Source organism: Aristolochia californica, unplaced genomic scaffold, assembly GCF_029961685.1.
Source record: "Aristolochia californica isolate CCGP_79_NKW_82.1479 unplaced genomic scaffold, dmAriCali1.0.hap1 SCAF_4, whole genome shotgun sequence".
Classification (NCBI taxonomy): Eukaryota; Viridiplantae; Streptophyta; class Magnoliopsida; order Piperales; family Aristolochiaceae; genus Aristolochia; species Aristolochia californica.
Window position 1 is genome coordinate 40,912,276 of NW_027182103.1, and position 19,318 is coordinate 40,931,593.

General features: G+C 40.4%; 1 protein-coding gene across 1 annotated transcript; it reads right to left on the minus strand.

Moving 5' to 3' along the window:
• Nucleotides 1-3: 3 nt before the first annotated feature.
• On the minus strand, nt 4-18,731 carry LOC137961841 (ATPase family AAA domain-containing protein At1g05910). The gene is made up of 11 exons (XM_068808441.1): nt 18,665-18,731; nt 17,075-17,347; nt 6,204-6,302; nt 4,247-6,064; nt 3,968-4,156; nt 3,730-3,872; nt 1,682-1,927; nt 1,212-1,398; nt 1,023-1,088; nt 678-927; nt 4-585 (listed from the first exon to the last, which is right to left on the minus strand). The coding sequence occupies exons 2-11, from the start codon at nt 17,288-17,290 to the stop codon at nt 182-184; spliced, it is 3,618 nt and encodes a 1,205-aa protein (XP_068664542.1). The 5' UTR covers nt 17,291-17,347; nt 18,665-18,731; the 3' UTR covers nt 4-181.
• Between the last annotated feature and the right edge of the window lie 587 nt (nt 18,732-19,318).

The window sequence follows — 19,318 nt, forward strand, 5'->3', positions numbered from 1 at the left end:
ACATCATAGGCGCAGCAGTAACTACATCAGATTAGATGCAGGTCTGTCAAACACGGAAGAAATAGCTAATTTCTGCAGGCAGCTCGAAGAATTCAACTTTGAGGCGACTCGAGCATGAAGAAAAGAATAATAGGAAAACCAGTTGAACGAATTCATGATGGAAACAAGGGTGAAAAGGGGATTACAAATTTCCCATTTCCTCGATAAATTTGAACAAAAACTTCAAAACTGATGATTTCCGATCTCCTTTGCTCTCTACTTCAAAAACTCCTCGCACAATCCTTGAGTACAATCTCTCCAATTGTGGCACACTGAACCCTTCAGTTCGCTCTAGCAACTGCTGCTTCACAGATTTGACCTCCGCAGCGATTTCTTCGTCTCCCATCACAATTTCCTCTTGTGACCCGTCGTCTACAATTTCCTGGGATGTTTCCTTTGTCTCATCATCAACATTAACACTTTCTGGCTCTGCTGATGTAGTATTTCTGTTGCAGTCATGTTGTGGCGACGGCTGAGATGTAGATTTTGGCTCTGAATCAGCTGGTCGTGATCTGTCTTCTGGATTGGCGGAAGCAGAACCCATACCTATAATACAAGGAACCCCACACATAAATCATCTTCGACAATCATTTCATTTTCACAGGAGAAGCAAATTGTTAGACTGACAGCTTTACCACCTGCTTGCTCTGCGTCAGTGCTCCTTTTTTGTCGTTTCAATGCTTCATAACTTTGAGACATATTCACCTCTGGCTGCACATTACGAAGCCGGGCACTTGCTCTGGTAACTGTTGCCAGTTGAACTACTGGGGTTGCTGGGAGACACAAGCCTCCCATGTCATCTGGGAAATGTTCAGGTCCACCTTGTGCTTCAATCTTGCCGCAAAATGTTACAAGTACTGGATCCATCTGTGAAAGCATTCCCTGCACCTGGAAAAAAGAGAAGCTTCCAAATAATGAGAAAAAGTGAATGCTGAAAATAAATGATAAGCAGCCAGGCGAGAATAGAAAATGAAAGAGCATACAGCATCTCGAAGCTCATGAGCTCTACTGACAATCCTAGCACCATTGTAGTCATCACCATTATAAGCCTGTGAACAAGAGGAGCACCATGTGAGGACTATATCGTATCAACTTCATATGTGGATCCTCTCTAACCCAGCTTTCACATTAAAAGGAACGAAAAGGGATGGAGAGAAGAAAAGTAACATCACCTTAGCGTTGGCAACAATGAGATTAATGTCCTGCAGAAAGGCAGAACAGGTAAGGTAATGTCCAGAATCTACTTGCTGCAACACAGTAGCTATGTCCATGGGATTTTGGACAATGGAATGATAATTAGGTGCGTCTTCATCTGATACTGGATAGTGAAACGCAATGAAACGTTTATCATACAGGATCCTGCAGGAAAAGAAAAACAACTTAGTCCTTCATGTACTAGATCTAACCTCTACTGATTGATAAAATAACATTCCCCGAGGAGAGATAAAATTTGAGGCTATGTACTATTTCATGCCACTCTGCCCCCTACTCCATTGATGCAGTAAACTGAGAGCACCTAAATGCACTGTTGATTTATCAAAATGGACTGCTGGGTTATTAAAGAGTTCTTCCAGTCCCAAATCTTCTGGTTTCCACTAAAAGAAAAGGCTAAGCACAACTTTATGCAGGAAGGCTGACTAACCGATTGCAAACATCCCGAAGACACATCCTAAGTCTGCGAAGAGCGTGCTGCTCGGCTTCTGCCTTGGCCTTCAACTCTGATGCTTTTGGACCACTTGTAGCCTTTGGTACCTTGGGAAGTTCAGGAAGAGCTTGTATTGTTTTAGGCTTAGCAGTGGTTCCTTCAGATAGAACAGAAAAAACAGCTTTAACCAAACTCTCAACAAACATCAACCTGTCCTCGTCCGTTGGTCTCTCCACTTGATACCTGACAAATATTACATGAAATAGAACACTAAACCACATAAACTCTCAAGTCTGTAGCTCAAGTCAAAGATACAAACAGCTTGTTGTGAGGAAAGCTTTCCATGAATAATACGTGAAGACATATGTGAGCTATTCAAAAGATGAACAGATTTGAGAAATATCTCTTGAAAGTGAGGCAGATAAAAGCACTTTGCTTGAAGTAGCAGAGCACAACTGTAAGCAAAAAAAGATGGAACTAGGTCAACAGTAGTACAGGGAGGGACATCTGGTTTTCTCAACTAGTTTTTTCCAATTTCATCCCTCACATGTGCCATATTCTGATTCTTTCTAAATACTGTATGCTTGAACAGGTTCATCCAAATTTCTGCCATTCCCCTAGAATCATTTTTTTTTAATTGAATAAAACAACCAGGAGGCTGGTTCTACATCAGTTCGCCTTGCCCAACAACACACAGGGTACGAAAATGTATTCCATATGGAGACTCAATATTCAACATCGATTTACTGAAGATACTCTGTTTTTTTTTATCAATGGTCAGGTTAAAGTGAATGAAGAAATAAAGTAACATTATGAAGGTAAGTACTGACAGATACCCTTATTAGAATCTCCTTAACTGGTGACCTAAACCTATGGCATTTCTTAACATTCAAGTTAATTTTTTTGCCTAAAATGTTTTAAAGTTGTTGAGTTTTGCGTTCAACCCAGTTCCATCTAAAAATGACTAGCTACTTAGAAGGCCTATTGCTCAACCTTATAACCTATTAACTTTTCTTCTCATTTTTCAATGTCGGACTCTTTTCCCACTCAACACTCATTGGTCCAAGCTTACACATAACGCGCTTAAGAGGTAGGCACAGACCCTCTAATGGGGCACAACAGATTCCTTCATGAAGCCCACAACATATAGACTCCTACCTTATGGAGCCCACAACACAGATAACCTGGGGAGCACAAATTGGGCCTTAGCCCATGCACATACCTTGCTCTAATATCATGTTGAGTTTTTGGGTTGAGCCTAGTTCTATCCCAAAATGACTAACTACTTAAGAGACATAATGCTCAAACTTATAACTCATTAACTTTTCTTCTCATCTTTCAATGTGGGACTTTTCCCACTCAACAAAAGTAAATTAATTGGACCAAATGCAAAATATCTCAAGATATGAGCTCAAATCAGGGGCCACGAAAATGGAGTGACAAATGAAAATGAAACACCAATTTACATCGCTTAGTAACGGTATTCTGGTTCATTAGAGAATGCTTTGCCACCTATCTTTCCATTATGCTGAAATCCTTCATCACAGAATAAGTTAATGTCTTTGATGGTTCCAGGGATGCAAATGGTTCAGTATCTGCCAAACTGACCTACTCTCTAAAGACGTTTTCTAAAAGTCATGAGAATCCGGTTAAGATTGCAAAAAGGGGAAGACAGATTCAAATTTTAGCCTTTGTTCTTGACAACTATTTCACTTGAAACAGACTTATGAATAGGAGAAAAAGTAACATCATCATAACATGTCACACATTTCAGCAAGTGCTGCAGGTGTTTTAGCAAATCCTGCCTCATGCAATGGTATCTAGGCAAAAAAAAAAAAAAAAATGCATCAAAAGATTTGAAAAGAGAAGGCATGCACTGGATACTTGACTAGAAGCTAAAGGCGACAGGAAATGAAAAGAATATACAATAAGAAAACTTGGTACAATCAAGGCAAAGAAAAGTGCCATACCCAAAAAATAGAACAAGCTACTTCTGCTAAATAAGACTGGTTGGCAAAAATATAAATCAAAATGGTAAAGCATACACATTACGGTGGGCAAATATTGAAGAGGCCTCTTCTTCTAGTTCTGAAAATGGCACTGAGGATGTTCCAAGAAGTAGTATGGGAAAGTCAGATGGCAGCTCCTCCAAAAGAGTCAGAAGCACTGCCTTGAGCTGCTCATGAGCCTGTTTTTTTTACAAGTATTAAAAAAAGCAAATAATTTTTTTGTTGAATTAAACTTGTGCTAATGAATTGAGACACAAATCCAAGGGCAACTCACAGTTTCCCACCAAAGCTGAAATTGAGGTAAATAAAGTATTGAAGGAGTGGTTCTCCTAGCTTCACCAAAAATATGCACCAATGCTTCCTCTGGGGTCTTAGCACTTGGATCAGAAAGTAGTGATGGAAGCCCAAGAGAATGCACAGGAAATTTCTCCAGTTCATGTAAAACTGCAGGCCCTAAATGATCCTGTTAAACTAAAGCAGTAAGTAAAATTTTAGATGGTGGCTTCCATTAGTAATACGAGTTTCTCAGAACAAAATGTTTTAAGGCAATTACCAAGCCAGTGCCTTCAGCACCACATATCAATAGCTGAGGTCTATACACAAGAGGAGCTGCAGTGCCATAAGAAAACATCTGCAGCTTGGTCAAATCTGATGCGGAAAGGGAAGTGAAAATTTCAGATATGTGGCCCATGATCTTCTTTAGGTGCCTCTCCAAACATGGAGCAACCACTGAAGAAAGAGGTCTTAAATGCACTATCGAACCCCTATGAGCAGCAGGAGTAATGGTAGACATAGCTTCAAGGAAGTGATACTTTTCAATATTAACTGAATCAACATCTATCAGAAACTTGTCATCACTAGTGTACACTTGAGGGTATTTTTCACGAAAAGCTCTTATGGCAGCTTCAGTACAAAGGGCTTTTAGATCAGCCCCACAATATCCAACACATCTGGCTGCAAGTTCCAGCCTTAGCTCCATTGAAGGGGGTTCCTTCCATTTCCGTGTATGAATATCTAATATTTCAGCACGTGCATCACACCCAGGTAAAGTAAAAACAAATTCACGATCAAAACGACCCGGACGACGCAGAGCTCCATCTATGGCATCAATCCTATTAGTTGCCCCAAGTAGCACAACTTGTCCTCGGGAATCAAGACCATCCATTAAAGCCAATAAAGTTGACACTATGGAATTGTGAATCTGTTCTTGTTTGCTCGATCTAACAGGAGCAAGGCCATCTATTTCATCAAAGAAAATAATGGATGGCTGGTTCTTTTGAGCTTCTTCAAACAGAAGTTTCAGTTGTCTTTCAGCTTCACCAACCCATTTGCTGAGCACATCAGCTCCCTTCCGCATGTAAAAACTGACCTTCTGACCAGCTTTTGATGCAGCACAGGCCAGTGCTCTGGCAATGAGAGTTTTTCCTGTTCCAGGGGGGCCACAGAGCAACACACCCCTTGGAGGAGTTATATGATAGTTTGCAAAGAAATCTGGGTAAAGTAAAGGGAAGAACACCATTTCCTTTAAGGCATCAATATATTCTGAAAGTCCTCCAATGTCCTCAAAACTGACGCTCTCATCCACCTGTAACGGTTGAATGTCTGCCCCGCCCTTGGAACTGGGTCCAGCCGTTTGAATACCAGTTGTAAGAGAAGTAAATGAATCACCTTGGTGACCCCATCCAGTTGCAGCAACATTCAATCCCCATGCTGTGCTGCCATGTATGTCCAACCCACCAAAAAGCCACGGTGCCCCAGTTCTACTCCCACCACGTCCCCAAGGAATACTAGGAGCTTGATCAAATTCATCCACAAGAAGCGAATCATCAGAATCATCAGCTCTTGTTAAGCGGTGGCGCTTATGAACACGAGAGCCACCCTTCCGTACATCCCTACCACCTTTCACACCCATTCCTTGCTGTAGTACTCTGCGTGGAGATCGTTGGATCTGCTTTCCCTCTTTCTGTGGATAAAATCTACGGACTTCTGAGCGATTACGCAGGTCATATCGCCTCCTTCCTTCCTGTTCTTCCTCCTCACCATCTTCATCATCCCCATCTTCCTCTCCCTCATCCTCACCTTCAGCCTCTGCTTCACCCTCATCTCCACCATCACCATCGTCAACCTCATTACCAGTTTCCGCTTCATCTTGACCTACTTGCTCCTCAGATGTGTCCTGATCATCATCAGATTCTTGAAATGATTGTGTTCTTACCACAGTAGTCGATCGCCTTGGCCGAAGTCCTTCACGTCGAGGAAGAGATTTGTTCTTCTGAGGGATCTTTCTACCCCTAGGTGGGGTCACAAATGAATCATCCTGACTAGCACTGTTGTCAAATTTGGCTTTAGCAGAACGGGAATATCTGGGTCTCTGCAACAAAATACAAAAAACTAAGCTTATTTGAATCAAGCACAGCATGGAAATAGTTAAGCATGCAAATGTGTAACGGACCAAACAACATCCGGGCACCATGAAATTTCATTATTAAAAATAAAAAAGGAAATCTCACCATTAGGTCATCATCTGTCCCTGAAGTGTCTGTATCATAATCTTCTAGATTGAATGAAATCTTCCTCTTCCTTGTAGAGCGTCGCAGATTAGCCACTGACTGCACAAACAGATTGCACGTATAGCAAGGAGCAAATATATTATATTCTTTTCACAAATACATAACTATACCTTCCTTCAGTCTAATGTTATAAGACTGAGCAAACATTAAACCAAAGACGGTGACTAATCGACCTGGTCCAACCATGGTTTATTTCTTTTATTTATTTAATTTTACTATTTTGAGAAGATGAGGTTTATCAATATAAGATGCAAAGCCAACACCTGAAAATAATATTAAGCAAAGGAAAACTGAATAAATAAGCTAAAAATATTACAGAATAAGAGTTTCAAGACAGATGTAGAAAGAATTTATCCCTCGAGTATAGGGAACTTACTGACAATACCTTGACAGTTCAAAAATACCAACATATCCTCGTAATATCACGTAAAAAGCATAAAAAACATGATATTGATCCGTTATTAGAAAGCAAGATTCCACCAAATGTTTTTTTTTTTTTTTGCCAAAGAATAGACATTAATAGTAGCTACATTTTCTTAAGTGACGATGTTACCCCTTAATGCGACTTTGTCGTCACAATTTAAAAATGAGCAATGTCATCAAATTAGATTCCCTAGTCTGTGACATTATGGGGTATAAATAACTACCTTACAATGAAAATCCCTTTTTTGTTCCTAAGGAAGCTGAAATTTTATCCAAAGCCAACAAGCAAGAGAACTAAGAGAGAGATCATGAGACCAATTACACGCGATTGAAGATACAATATCAGAAATTTCATAAAAAACTTCCAATGGCACCAAGGCGAATCCGAAGATGAGGAGCACCGGTCGATCATCACTTTAGAGTCACCTTCAATGAGAAAAGGGCTGCTAAGGTGATCACGATAGATGATGAGCCCTTGCAAGAGGGCAAAAAGTTCAGAAGGAGTAGCATCAATGATTTCTAAAGGACCGAAGTAGGAAATGAGAGGGTTGTCATCTGCATCACAAAAAACACCATCAAATCTAGCCTTCCCAGGATTATCAAATGCACTGCCATCAAAATTTAGCTTGAGGGTCCCCTGGCAGGGAGGCTCCCAATTAGTAATCATAGGGATCTTAGGAGGGGCAGACATTTGAGCAACGACTTGCCGGTTAGTACAGAGAGGGACATCCATTAAATGGTCAAACTTTTTCCTTGTGTGAAGCCAAAAAGACACTAGTCCAATAGCATAACAAGTGATCTCCTCAACGCTGCTGAATTTGCAATTGAATGTCCTATTATTTCTTTCCTTCCAAAGTCACCAAGGAATATGAGCAAGGCAACTAAAAAGGAGAAGCTTTCCCAATAAGAGGATGCTGATTCCAAACACCATCCGACTTGCATCAAAGAGGTCTCTAGGGAAGTAGATTTGGAGGCCCATGTTAGGAATTAGACGCCCTAATTCCCAACTAACGAGAGCAATAATAATAACCGCAGAAGAAGGGGAAAACAAGCACGGCAAAACACAACAAGATTTATATAGGTTCGTCTCAAGGTGAGACTACGTCCTGTCTTCCGCCGTTGTAGTAATCCACTATTAAGATGAAATAGTTTACAAGAGAAATCGTACACTTACAAGTTTCTCTGTAACCTCTCGGGCTGCAACTCAAGATGCTCCACAACTTAATAATCTCCCACTTGGAGACTAATCCATCATCAATATGTCCTCTGCAACAGTAACAACTTCTCAATCCTCTGAGAGAAGTCCAATTGAAGTTGCACACAACTTCGGTTTCTCGATCGTAACAGTCTGTCAACATATCAGTCGGATTCTAACTCCCTTGAATCTTCTCAAGTGCTAAGACTCCATCCTCCAAAGCCAATTTGATGAAGTGATAACGCACCTGTATGTGTTTTGTTCTGGCACGATACATTGGATTCTTTGCTAAATGAATAGCACTCTGACTGTCACAATACAACACTTTCTTCCCATGCTTGAGACCTAATTCTTCCCAAAAAGACTGCAACCATACCATCTCTTTGCTGGCTTCGGTCACGGCAACGTATTTTGCCTCAGCAGTGGAAAGAACAATTATCTTCTACAACTTAGAAACCCAACTAACTACTGTACCACCCAATGTATATACATATCCAATAGTACTCTTCCTGCCATCAATGTCTCCAGTCATATCAGCATCTACATAACCTTATAATCCCAAGTCTGACTTTCTGAAACATAAGGCTAAGTCTACAGTGCATCTCAAGTACCTAAGTATCCACGTCACTGCTTCCCAATGTTGTTTACCCGGATTACTCATATATCTACTCACAACTCCCACTACATGAGCTATGCCTGGTCTAGTACACACCATGGCATACATGAGATTGCCAATAGCAGAAGCATAAGGCACATTGGCCATATTGGCTCGCTCTAGCTTTATCGAAGGTGTCTACTCCTTAGATAGCCTAAAGTGACCAGTCAAAGGAGTACTAAATGGTTTTACATCATTCATGTTGAATCTGCTCAACACCTTCTTCACATATTCTTCTTGTGATAGTTTCCAGACATCAGTATCTGTAGTAATCCTCATCCCAAGGATTTGTTTTTGCAACACCCAAATCCTTTATTGCAAACTTCTTCAACAACTCATTATTTTAATAGTAGTTAATTTCACTACTGGAGAGAAAATCTCAGTGTAGTCAATGCCTTCTTTTTGTTGAAAGCCTTTTACCACCAGTCTTGCCTTGTACCACTTGTTGTCATCATGTTCGTCTTTTATTCGGTACACCCATTTATTCTGCAAGGCTTTCTTTCCTTTTGGTAGCTCAGTCAACTACCATGTCTAATTGGATAACAATGAATCCATCTCATCCCGCATGGCCAACTCCCACTTGGTTGATTCATCAATTTGCACGGCTTCCTCATAACTCTCTGGTTCACCTTTATCAGTCAACAAAATATGATTAAGTACAGGGGAGTACCTCTGTGGTGGTCTGCTAGTTCTGGCAGATCTCCTAAGTTCAGTCACAAGAATGTTCTGATTTACTTCTGGGGGTATGTTCTCCTGGTCTTTCTGAGCAATATTCTCTATCTCAATAGTTAGAAGATCTCTCAACCGAATCACTTCAGACTTCTTGGCTTCATCACTTGTGCTCTCAAACTCTGTTCTCAACTTATCTTTATACAAGACACCTTCATTGAAGATCACGTCCTTGCTCCTGATAACCTTACAACTTTTGGTCATCCCAGAATGGATAACCAAACTCGGTACCACCATAGCCAATAAAGAAACATAATTTAGATTTGGCATCAAGTTTACTTCTAGCAGTAGAATCAATGTGATTATAAGAAACACAACGAAACACTTTCAAGAAAGAAAAGTTTACCTCTTTGCCGCTCCAGACCTCTTCTGGTATTTTACAATCCAATGGTGTTGAGGGACCTCTGTTGATCAAATAGGCAGCAGTGCTAATAGCCTCGGACCAAAACATATTTGGCATTCCCACATGTAATCTCATGCTCCTAGCACGCTCGTTCAAAGTTTTATTCATCCTCTCAGCCACACCATTTTGTTGAGGTTTTCTAGGAACGGTCTTCTTCATCTTGATTCCATTATCGGCACAGTACCGCTTGAAATCATCATCTATGTATTCTCCCCCATTATCTGACTGTAGGCACTTCATCTTCAAATTTGTCTCATTCTCAACCATTGTTCTCCATCTTTTGAAGGTATCAAAGGCATCAGATTTCTTTTTCAGGAAATAAACCCATAACTTTCTGCTTGCATCATCAATAAATATCACATAGTAGTTAGAACCACCAAGGGAAGTAACAGTTGAAGGCCCCCACACATTACTTTGAACCAACTCCAATTTTGTTGTCTTTTGTTCCTTTCTGGCCTTAGAAAAGCTAACCCTTTTTTGCTTGCTAAAAATACAGCCTTCATACAAACTATTGTTTACAATTTTCAACCCTGGTAGTTTCCTTTTGGATTGAAACACTTTCATTCCCTTCTCACTCAACTAAGCCTATAATGCCACAAGTCAGAATCAGTAACAACATCAGCAACTGCAACCGTGTCTCTGCAGCTGAAAGTGATGTAAAGAGTTCCAGTTTTAACTCCTCGTGCAACAACCATGGATCCCTTTGTGAATTTCCAGGCAGCATCATTAAAAGTCACATTATGACCTTCATCATCAAATTGCCCTACTGAGATCAGATTACGCATCAGTTTTGGTACATGTCTCACCTTGTGAATTTTCCACACTATCCCGTTTGACATCCTTAAACCGACATTACCAATATCGACAATATCCAAAGGTTCTCCATCAGCAAGATACGCCTTCTCATTATCTCCAGCAACATAATTCTCCATGACCTCACAATGTGTGGTGGTGTGAAAAGAAGCTTCTGAATCTAAGACCCAAGAGTCAATAGGGCTATCAACCGACAAGAGTAAAATATCTTGTACCTCTTCAATCACCGCATTTGCAACATCGTTTTTCTTTTCATCCTTCTTCGGTGCTCTGTAATTCTTCTTTATGTGACCAGACTTGCGACAATTCCAGCATTCCACATTCCTTCTGAATTTGGACTTGCTTCTACCATTTCTTGACTTCCATCTACCATTGCCCTTGTTGGAATTCCTCTCGAAGTTCCTGACCCTAGTATCGACACTTAGGGCAAAATTAGTTGTCGACAATTCTCCGGAGTCCTTTCTACGAACTTCCTCCAAGAGAATGGTATCCTGAACATCATTAAAGATCAACTTCTCGTTGCCTACAGAGTTGCTAACCGCAGCCCTCATAGGCTCCCAGCAATTTGGCAAAAACGCCAAAAGAATTTAAGCATGAACCTCATCATCAAATTTAATTGAACGGATGTCAATTGATTGACAATCGTGCTAAACTCATTCAAATGCGATGCAACTAATGTATTTTCTGTCATCTTTAAATTGAAGAGTTTTTTCATGAGATGTACCTTATTATATGCGGAAGGCTTATCATACGTGTTGGATAGAATCTTCATCAACCCTGTTGTGGTTTTCTCCAACGCCATGTTGTGAGCAACGTTCTTCGACAATGTTAATCAGACTACTCTCAACACTTGTCTATTGAGGAGATTCCACTCATCATCGTTCATACCTTCTGGTTTCATATCCAAAAATGGAATGTACAGCTTTTTACTGTACAAATAATCTTCTATTTGCATCTTCCATAACACAAAATCCATACCATCAAACTTGTTGATCCCTAATGTTGATCCTTCTCTGCTTGCCATTGCTCTCAATCATGAACCAAAGCTCTGATACCACTTGTTAGGAATTACATGCCCTAATTCCAAACTAACGAGAACAATAATAATAAACACAAAAAAACACAACAAGATTTATACAGGTTCACCTCAAGGTGAGATTACGTCTTGTCTTCCACCGTTATAGTAATCCACTATTAAGATGAAATAGTTCACAAGAGAAATCGCACACTTACAGGTGTTTCTCACTAACCTCTCGGGCTGCAATTCGATATGCTCCTCGGATTAAGATGATTAAACCCTAATAGCGGTGTCCCTCAATTATAAAGAGAAAATTAGGGCAACCGCGATACAAGAGTAAAATTTGCAAACTGCCCTTAATGAAACAATAGTCAATATATCGTGGATCGGACGGGGGCTCCACCCCCGCACCCCATGGAGGAGGGCTTCCCACCCCCTTCCCACCCCACGGCAACCTGACCGTGCAGGTCAATCTATAACCAACTCAGCGTAAGGCATTAATTAGGCTCCACAACTTAATAGCCCAAACTACCAAGAAGGGAGGACCAAACTCGCAAGGCAAAGGAGCAGTGAAGGAGGAGGTGCTTGACGCTTTCCTCTTCCATGCTGCAAAGTGAGCAAAGGGTACATGAGATTGTGTCGCCACGCTTCCTAAGACTATCAGCAGTAATGATCTTATTAAGACAAACATACCAGAGAAAAAACTTGATCTTGTAGGGGGTTGATAAGTGCCAAGCAATTGCAACATCATGCTCACTTGGTGTACAACAGACCAGCCTTTAACGTGCAAGCAGAGGAAACAAAAAATTTGCCACTCTCCTCAAGCAACTCAATCATCTTGTCCTTCACGTGCCCACGAATTTTCAACTAGTCTATGTCAAATGGCAAGCAGCAAGGGCCTTGTCATCATTTAGCCTATGCCAGAAATGGAGATTCCAAGAGTTGATGCCCAAGCTTCAGCAATAGAAATGTCTCAATCCATTATGAGTTGCAATAGGGGCTGGTAGGAATCATGAAGAGTCTAGTCCTGCTCCACCAATCAGTCCAAAACTTTAAGTTTGACCCATCTCCAAAAAAATAGTGAATCGTTGATCAGAAGGCCAAATGGAGGAAAATGGACCTCCAAAATAGGGGACATACAGTGTTAGCTCCCATTAGTGATCCACCGGGAATTTGTCAATCAGAGCTTCCCAGCAACCATAGGCCTCCAAGTGCATGCTAGAATTGAGTTAAAACTTCCAAATCTAGGCTATTGATTTTTGCTCTTTTCTCCAAGCTCAACAACATCACTATCCGGGAGCATGCGGTTGATAAATTGACATGGAAGCCCAGCATCAATGGCCTTTTTACAATTACATTCGCCTATTCTCACATCAGAGAATACAATTCCAGCCTGCCTGAGCATAAGGCAAACCTGGCATGGAAGCTTTTAGCGCCTGGCAAGATCAAAAATTTTATATGGACTACCATCAAAGACCAGATTCTCACTTCTGATAACCTCAACAAAAGAGGATTCGCCTCTCTTGACCGCACGTGTCCTCCTTGTGGTGTGTGTGATGAGACAGTTCAGCATGTTCTTCTGCACTATGGATTCTCTTGGCAAGTTTGGATGAAGATTGGCTTCCAAATGGGGGCTTCACCAGGACCTCTTCGGCACTTGTCAAATGGTTATGGGGATTTGCATTCCTAGATTAGGCAAGTTAATCCTTTTGGCATGCCTTGCGCACGTCCCATGGTGTCTATGGCTTGAGCATAACAGTCGGAGATTCAATTCAAAAGCCAATACCCCAGATAATATGCAGTGGGCTTAATCTCTAGCTGGTTGCATGCAAGAAAAGAATTTGCCTCTCCATCGGGTGTTTACCTTCACAATAATTGGAGCTTGCTCACTTATATGACGGGTCCTCGCAGGATACCGGTCATGACTACTTGGGATCCTCCCCCAAGCAACTGCATCACACTCAACTTTGATGGCAGTGTTTTAGGTTATCCTGGACCGGTAGGTGCCGGTAGGTGCAGGTGGTGTCTTCAGAGACAGTTGTGGAGTTTTTATTCTCTCCTATGCTAGGCTGGCAGGCATCACCGACTCCAACACTACTGAAGTAAGTGCTCTTCTTTTTGGCCTTTATTTCAAGACCGTCTTCACGGTAAGCTGCTTATTGAAGGAGACTCTAGGGTAGTCATTAGCTAGTAATTTGGCTAAATTCGGAACCTCCCAGCAATCTCTCATTGTTTGGGAAGGCTTCCCCCCACTTGTAATCATGCTCTTTTGAGCTTTTGATTTAATAAAATTCAGCATCATTTCAAAAAAAAAAAAAAAAACACTTCGAATCTATTTAAGTAAGAGAGCACGTCCCATATCTTTTGGTGAGCTAAATGCCAAGACCCCCAAGATGCTTGGGTATGCAGACCTCTTTCCAACCCACTAGATAGTATTTGAACTCAGTTTCCATTACCCCGTCAAAGCAAACGCCTCTTGATGGTCTCAATACGATGGCAAATAGAGGTTGGATGAGGAACCAAAGATAGATAATATAATTCATGAGCCCAGCAATGCATGAATTGAGAAGAGTAAGCTAACCAGGCTTTGACAGCAATCTCCCCCTCCATGTAGTAATACGCCTCTGTTTTTTCAATGACAAGGGCCCAGAGACCGAGGCAGGCGGCCTAAAATAATCAACAATGGAGTGGAGCATATTTGGATCAATATGATAACCCAGAGGTGTAATCTTGTGCTAGTTAATCTTCTACCTAGAAGTGAGCTCAAATTAACCGAGGAGAGCTTTAATCTTCTTAATTTGCTCAAAGGTGCCCTCTCCAAAGTAAATAGTGTCATCAACAAACTGCAATACAGGGATATTAAATTCTGTTTGGGGGGGTGACAACACTAAGCCATCTCACGTTCTTTATTGAGTAGACCATTAAGGATAAATACTCAGCAATGAAGTTGAAGAGAAGTGGGGATAAAGGATCACCCTATCAAATGCCCCTAGTGCCACTAAAGAACCCGCAAACAGTGTCATTAAGGAGAAGATAGTAGGAGGCTGATGAAATACAACTACGAATCCAATATCTCCAATGCTTCCCAAAACCATAAGCTCCATGATATCATCCAAGAGCATCTAGTTGACACAGTCAAATGCCTTCTCAAGGTCAAGTTTAAGAACAAACCGAGGAAGGCTAGATCTTTTAAAATAGTCGAGGATCTCATGAGTAGCCATTGAATACTTCTCCCACTCACAAACACACTCCAACCATGGTGAATTACCACGGGAAGAACCTTGAGCCGATGAGCAAGAGGACGAGCAATGATTTTATAAGAATTGGACACAAGACAGCTTGGCTGGAAGTCACCAGGAATCTCCACATTTGGTATTTTAGGGACCAAGGTGATGAGGGAGGCACCGATGCTTTTTAAAGATATGCCTCTATTGTAGAAGCTACACACTATATATACAATATCCTCCTTAATAATCAGCCAACAACACTTATAGAATTCTCCCTTATAACCGTTTGGCCCAAGCGCTCGCTCATTAGGCATACCAAGAACAACAGCCTCCACCTCTTTGGTAGAGAAAGGCAGCTCAAGGAACACAGCCACCAACTGACAAATCCTTGAGAGATGAATATCTAGGAGCTTTGGTTTGCCGTAGCACTCCTCTGTATAAAGATCTACATGAGTGTCAGTAATAGAGGCCCTATCTGACGTTACTTCATTATTGATGCACAACAAAGTAATCTAGTTAGTCCTGTGTCTCACAACAAGGTGACCACATGGGAGAATTTAGTGTTAGCATCTCCCTCAGCCAACAATTTAAATCTTGCTTGCTGCTTGCATTGCACTCGCTCATAGTAAACCAGTGATTGAAATTTATTTTGAAGAGAAATTTGGTTAGAGAATTCAGTGGAAGTAAAACACCTTTGCTCTTTAGTAGTATCGAGATCGACAATTTGAGAAAGGAGAGAGGCCTTCTCAACATTGGCAGAGTGGAGGCAATTCGAGGACCAAGGCTTCAATTCAGCCTTCAAAAGCTTAAGTTTCCAAGGAGCAATCCAGCCATTGTGGAGAGATCATCAAATTCTTTCTCAAATAGCCACGAGTTCTCAAACCTGAAAGGCGCAGGGCCCCACCAAGCAACTATGGTGTTAAGTTGAATTGGCCAATGGTCTGACCCAGCACGATTAAGAACCATCCCACTTGCATTCTTATAAAATCTCAACCAATCGTCGGTAGCCAAGAAGAATCCAATTTACAAATAATAGGTTGTTGTTGTCCATTAGACCAAGTGAAGGTCTTTCCAGATAAGTCGATTTCCTTTTTTAGTAACTTGGGTTGTTTGGGCTCGGATGGTTGTCAATTGACACATCAGAAGTAAGCCGGTAAACTCCAGAATGCAGTTGAGGGAAGTTATTTTACAAATTATCAAGGGTTGATGAGTTACAAATGTTGTCAGGTCGGCAGGCGAAGGAGAATATTGTTATGTAGATTTTCTTTTGTAGGATTACAGAGGTTAGTAGGTATTTTCCAGAATCTTTGGGGAATGTAGGCAACTTTGCAATATTAACCAGAGTGATTAAAACAGCTTCAACTTACCTGAAAGTTCAACCATCAACTCTTGTTGTGAAGTTTGGAGAAACTGCTACACGAACAAGCTAGTGAACTAGAGCCAACTTTTTTTTTAAATGGCGAATAGCTCTTATTGCTCGGAAAGAAAATATGAGACAATAGTACAAGCAAGAAGCAAAATGAAAGGAATTCCCAACCAAGAGAAGGGTAGGAAACTCCTTCCTTAGCTGGAATAATGGATACATTATCGGCTGCTCTCACAGTGTGCTGCTAGGATTCAAGTGGAGCCAAATTATAACCAAGCAAACTACAGTCAAATTATCAAGACTGCTTTAAAAGAATAAACCAGAAGTTTTTCTTTCTTTTACCTTGAAGAGAAATGGTACTTGTAAACCACAAGCACTAAATAATTCTTAAAACATTCCCAGAAAATATAAACACAATGCTTCTAGTAAAAAATGTTAAATGCCAGATACTTTAAAAAAAGTCTTAACATGTAATTTCTGCATAGATCTCTCTAGCAATTTAGTTCCTCAAGTGAATTTCTTACATGTTGAAGGTTTTTCAGATGCCAAGTTCCAAGTTCACCTCACCTCCAGTTACTATGAAACTCATAGACCATTGTATGTGCTTCTTCCAAGTTTGAGGAGGAATGTTTCTACATTTTAACTCAAGATCAACAAAATTTTGAACATAGCATTAACAGAGATTTGAACCTTAATAAAATTTTAATTTTCTAGCAGTCATTTCCTTATGCTCTCTGCACTTCAATATATGCATAAAATTTTGTTTGAGATGATTCTCGGTCATTTATTGACTACTACATGTGCCACCTTGTGATGGTTTAAATTTGGGCTATATTACAATTACCCCAATAAAAATGCTAGTAAAAAAATCCAATATAATATCACAGGCATTTCAGAGCATTCTACCTATAGAAAACTATTAGCACCAAAAGAAAGCAACCATCTCAATAAAAAACAATAAAGAAGATGAATAAGGGCATACTTCTGAAGCTTTTGCTCGAACAGGAAGGCGTCCAGGACGCAACATTTTGGCAATTTGAGAGGCTGCTGTTCGTTTTTTAGATTTTGGCTTTTTTCGGATGGTTGGATAATAAAGGTATGGACGGCCAAAGATGGTTGGGCGACGCCGGAGCCTATCGCTTGTGCGCAGAGGCCTCGTTCCAGGCCCATCTCCTTGCACTGATGGCTTTGAATCCATTACAGCTGTTATCTTTTCCTACCGATTCGCGTCATTATAAATTTGAACAGTACTAAGCTGCGAACAGAATCATGAAGTCATTCTAAAAAAAGTTACCACCATAACAAAAAAATATATATAAGCTCAAGAGAAAATGAGAAATATTGGGTGTAATCTAGGTAATATCTCAACCTGTTCAAATTCAGCAAAACTAGAGAATTTATAGCATCTTAACCCATTAGTTTAATGTAATTCTCACTTGCTAACAAATACATATATCATCTGTGATTCCATTTTGTTACATTTTTTTATGTGAATGTTGATTACAGATACACCCTTATACTTCCCTTACCCTCTGGTAAGACCTCACGCTTGAATGCCCCCATGTGACTATTGATTCAAAGGCACAAGCCACTTGTTAGCTACATCATAAACGTAGAGACATTGTCACCCAGAAAATTTTACTCGTTTCACTCTAATCATTTATTTTTATTTTTGATGAAAGGATGTGAACAGTCTAATCATTTATAAAAATCCATCTCAGCCAAAATTGTGTAGTCCATGCAAAATCCACCTTTCAGACAAAGCCTCTCTGTTACTCCCCTATGCACTCAAAGATAAACATCAGGGATAATAAGGCCATAATAAGGACCCCTTGACACACATCAGAAAACAGTAGATTCAATGTACAGTGCAACTTAATAAGCCAAACCAAAAAAACAGAAACGTGAAAGTTTGTACTCCAATTCTAAAGAAAGTTTATTTGTTTGAATGTTCTCATTCTAAAAAGGAGTAAGGTTCCAGCCACTTTAAATTCCTATAAAATTTCACCTAAAGCTCTCCATTGTACAGCATACAAAACTTTTGCTTTCGAAGTCTCCAAGTGAATTACAATATACTTTTGGACTCAAAATATAGAGATAAAATTTATTTCTCAAACAGAAACTGAAAATCAAAAATCACTCAACAAATGCAATTTTCCGAAAAGTTATGAAGAACACCATCAACCAGTGAGAAAGGAACTATAATCCCAAATTCGAATGCAAAGTTCACATAACTATGTAATAACTACCAGCTCGCACGAATGACATAAATATGGAGTCCAGAAACAACATTTCCAGGAGTTCGCTAAAAACGAAAAGCAGTGAAAGTTTTGTCACAAGTGATCAGGCATTATTATGAAACGAGGCGAGCTCGCCCAGCTTCTCGCGTTAAGGAACTGAAACAGAGTGGAAATTAAAAGACCTTGAAAACGATTTAATTGAAGAAATAATTACATAGTGGACAATAGTACATTTGCACCTGCACAGAAATAAATCAAACAAAAGGAGAGAAACAATAAAGTTTGCATACGCCACAAGGCGTAGAGATTGAGAATCGAGAGAATAAACTAACCTCAACAGGCATGAAGGAGTGCGATTCGCTGCTTCTTTGAGGTGTGAGGAAGAGAGAGAAGGAGCTTGTCTGGACAAAGGGAAAATGGCATTTTATAGGGGATTCGTTCGCTCCGGAGAAGAGAACCAAAAACCAGTCTACACGACACACGTGTCGAGAAGATGGTACGTGAGCAGCTTCGCGAGTTTACTATTGACTAGTGAGGCCCAAGGGCTCACGCGGGTTGATCCGGTGATTCCTTTTTCCCCCTTAGGGACATTTACTGGGCCCACTATTCTTCAACTGGTCTGGTAAATCGGGCCATCTCATGCCTTAATCGGATTGAAACAATTTTGATACCTGTGTCTCTGTGGGCCCTTTCAATCTGCCTCACTGTCGGTCCCACATTACGGAATTCAGTTGGTAAGTATTGAAGGCGAGGAAGAGTGAGAGAAAGTGGCATAGAGACCGAAATTAAGACATAAAGATGTTTCAAGATGGAATTGTGAAGGACAAAATTTAAAAGAAAGCAACCTTCTTCTATCACTAGAAATTAGAGAAGTGCTCAATATTTTGAAGGTTTTACTAATCCTAAAAGATAACATTATTTTAAGTTATTCTCATTTTAATGTATTGTGCGATACACGAAAACCATTTAATGAAAAACATGCAAAA

Coding starts and splice junctions, on each gene's coding strand:
- LOC137961841 (XM_068808441.1), bottom strand. CDS start 17,290: ATGGATTCAAAGCCATCAGTGCAAGGAGATGGGCCTGGAACGAGGCCT. Junction 6,065..6,203: donor GGACAGATGATGACCTAATG/GTGAGATTTCCT, acceptor ATTTTGTTGCAG/AGACCCAGATATTCCCGTTC. Junction 1,928..3,729: donor ATATTTGCCCACCGTAATGT/GTATGCTTTACC, acceptor AATATTTGTCAG/GTATCAAGTGGAGAGACCAA.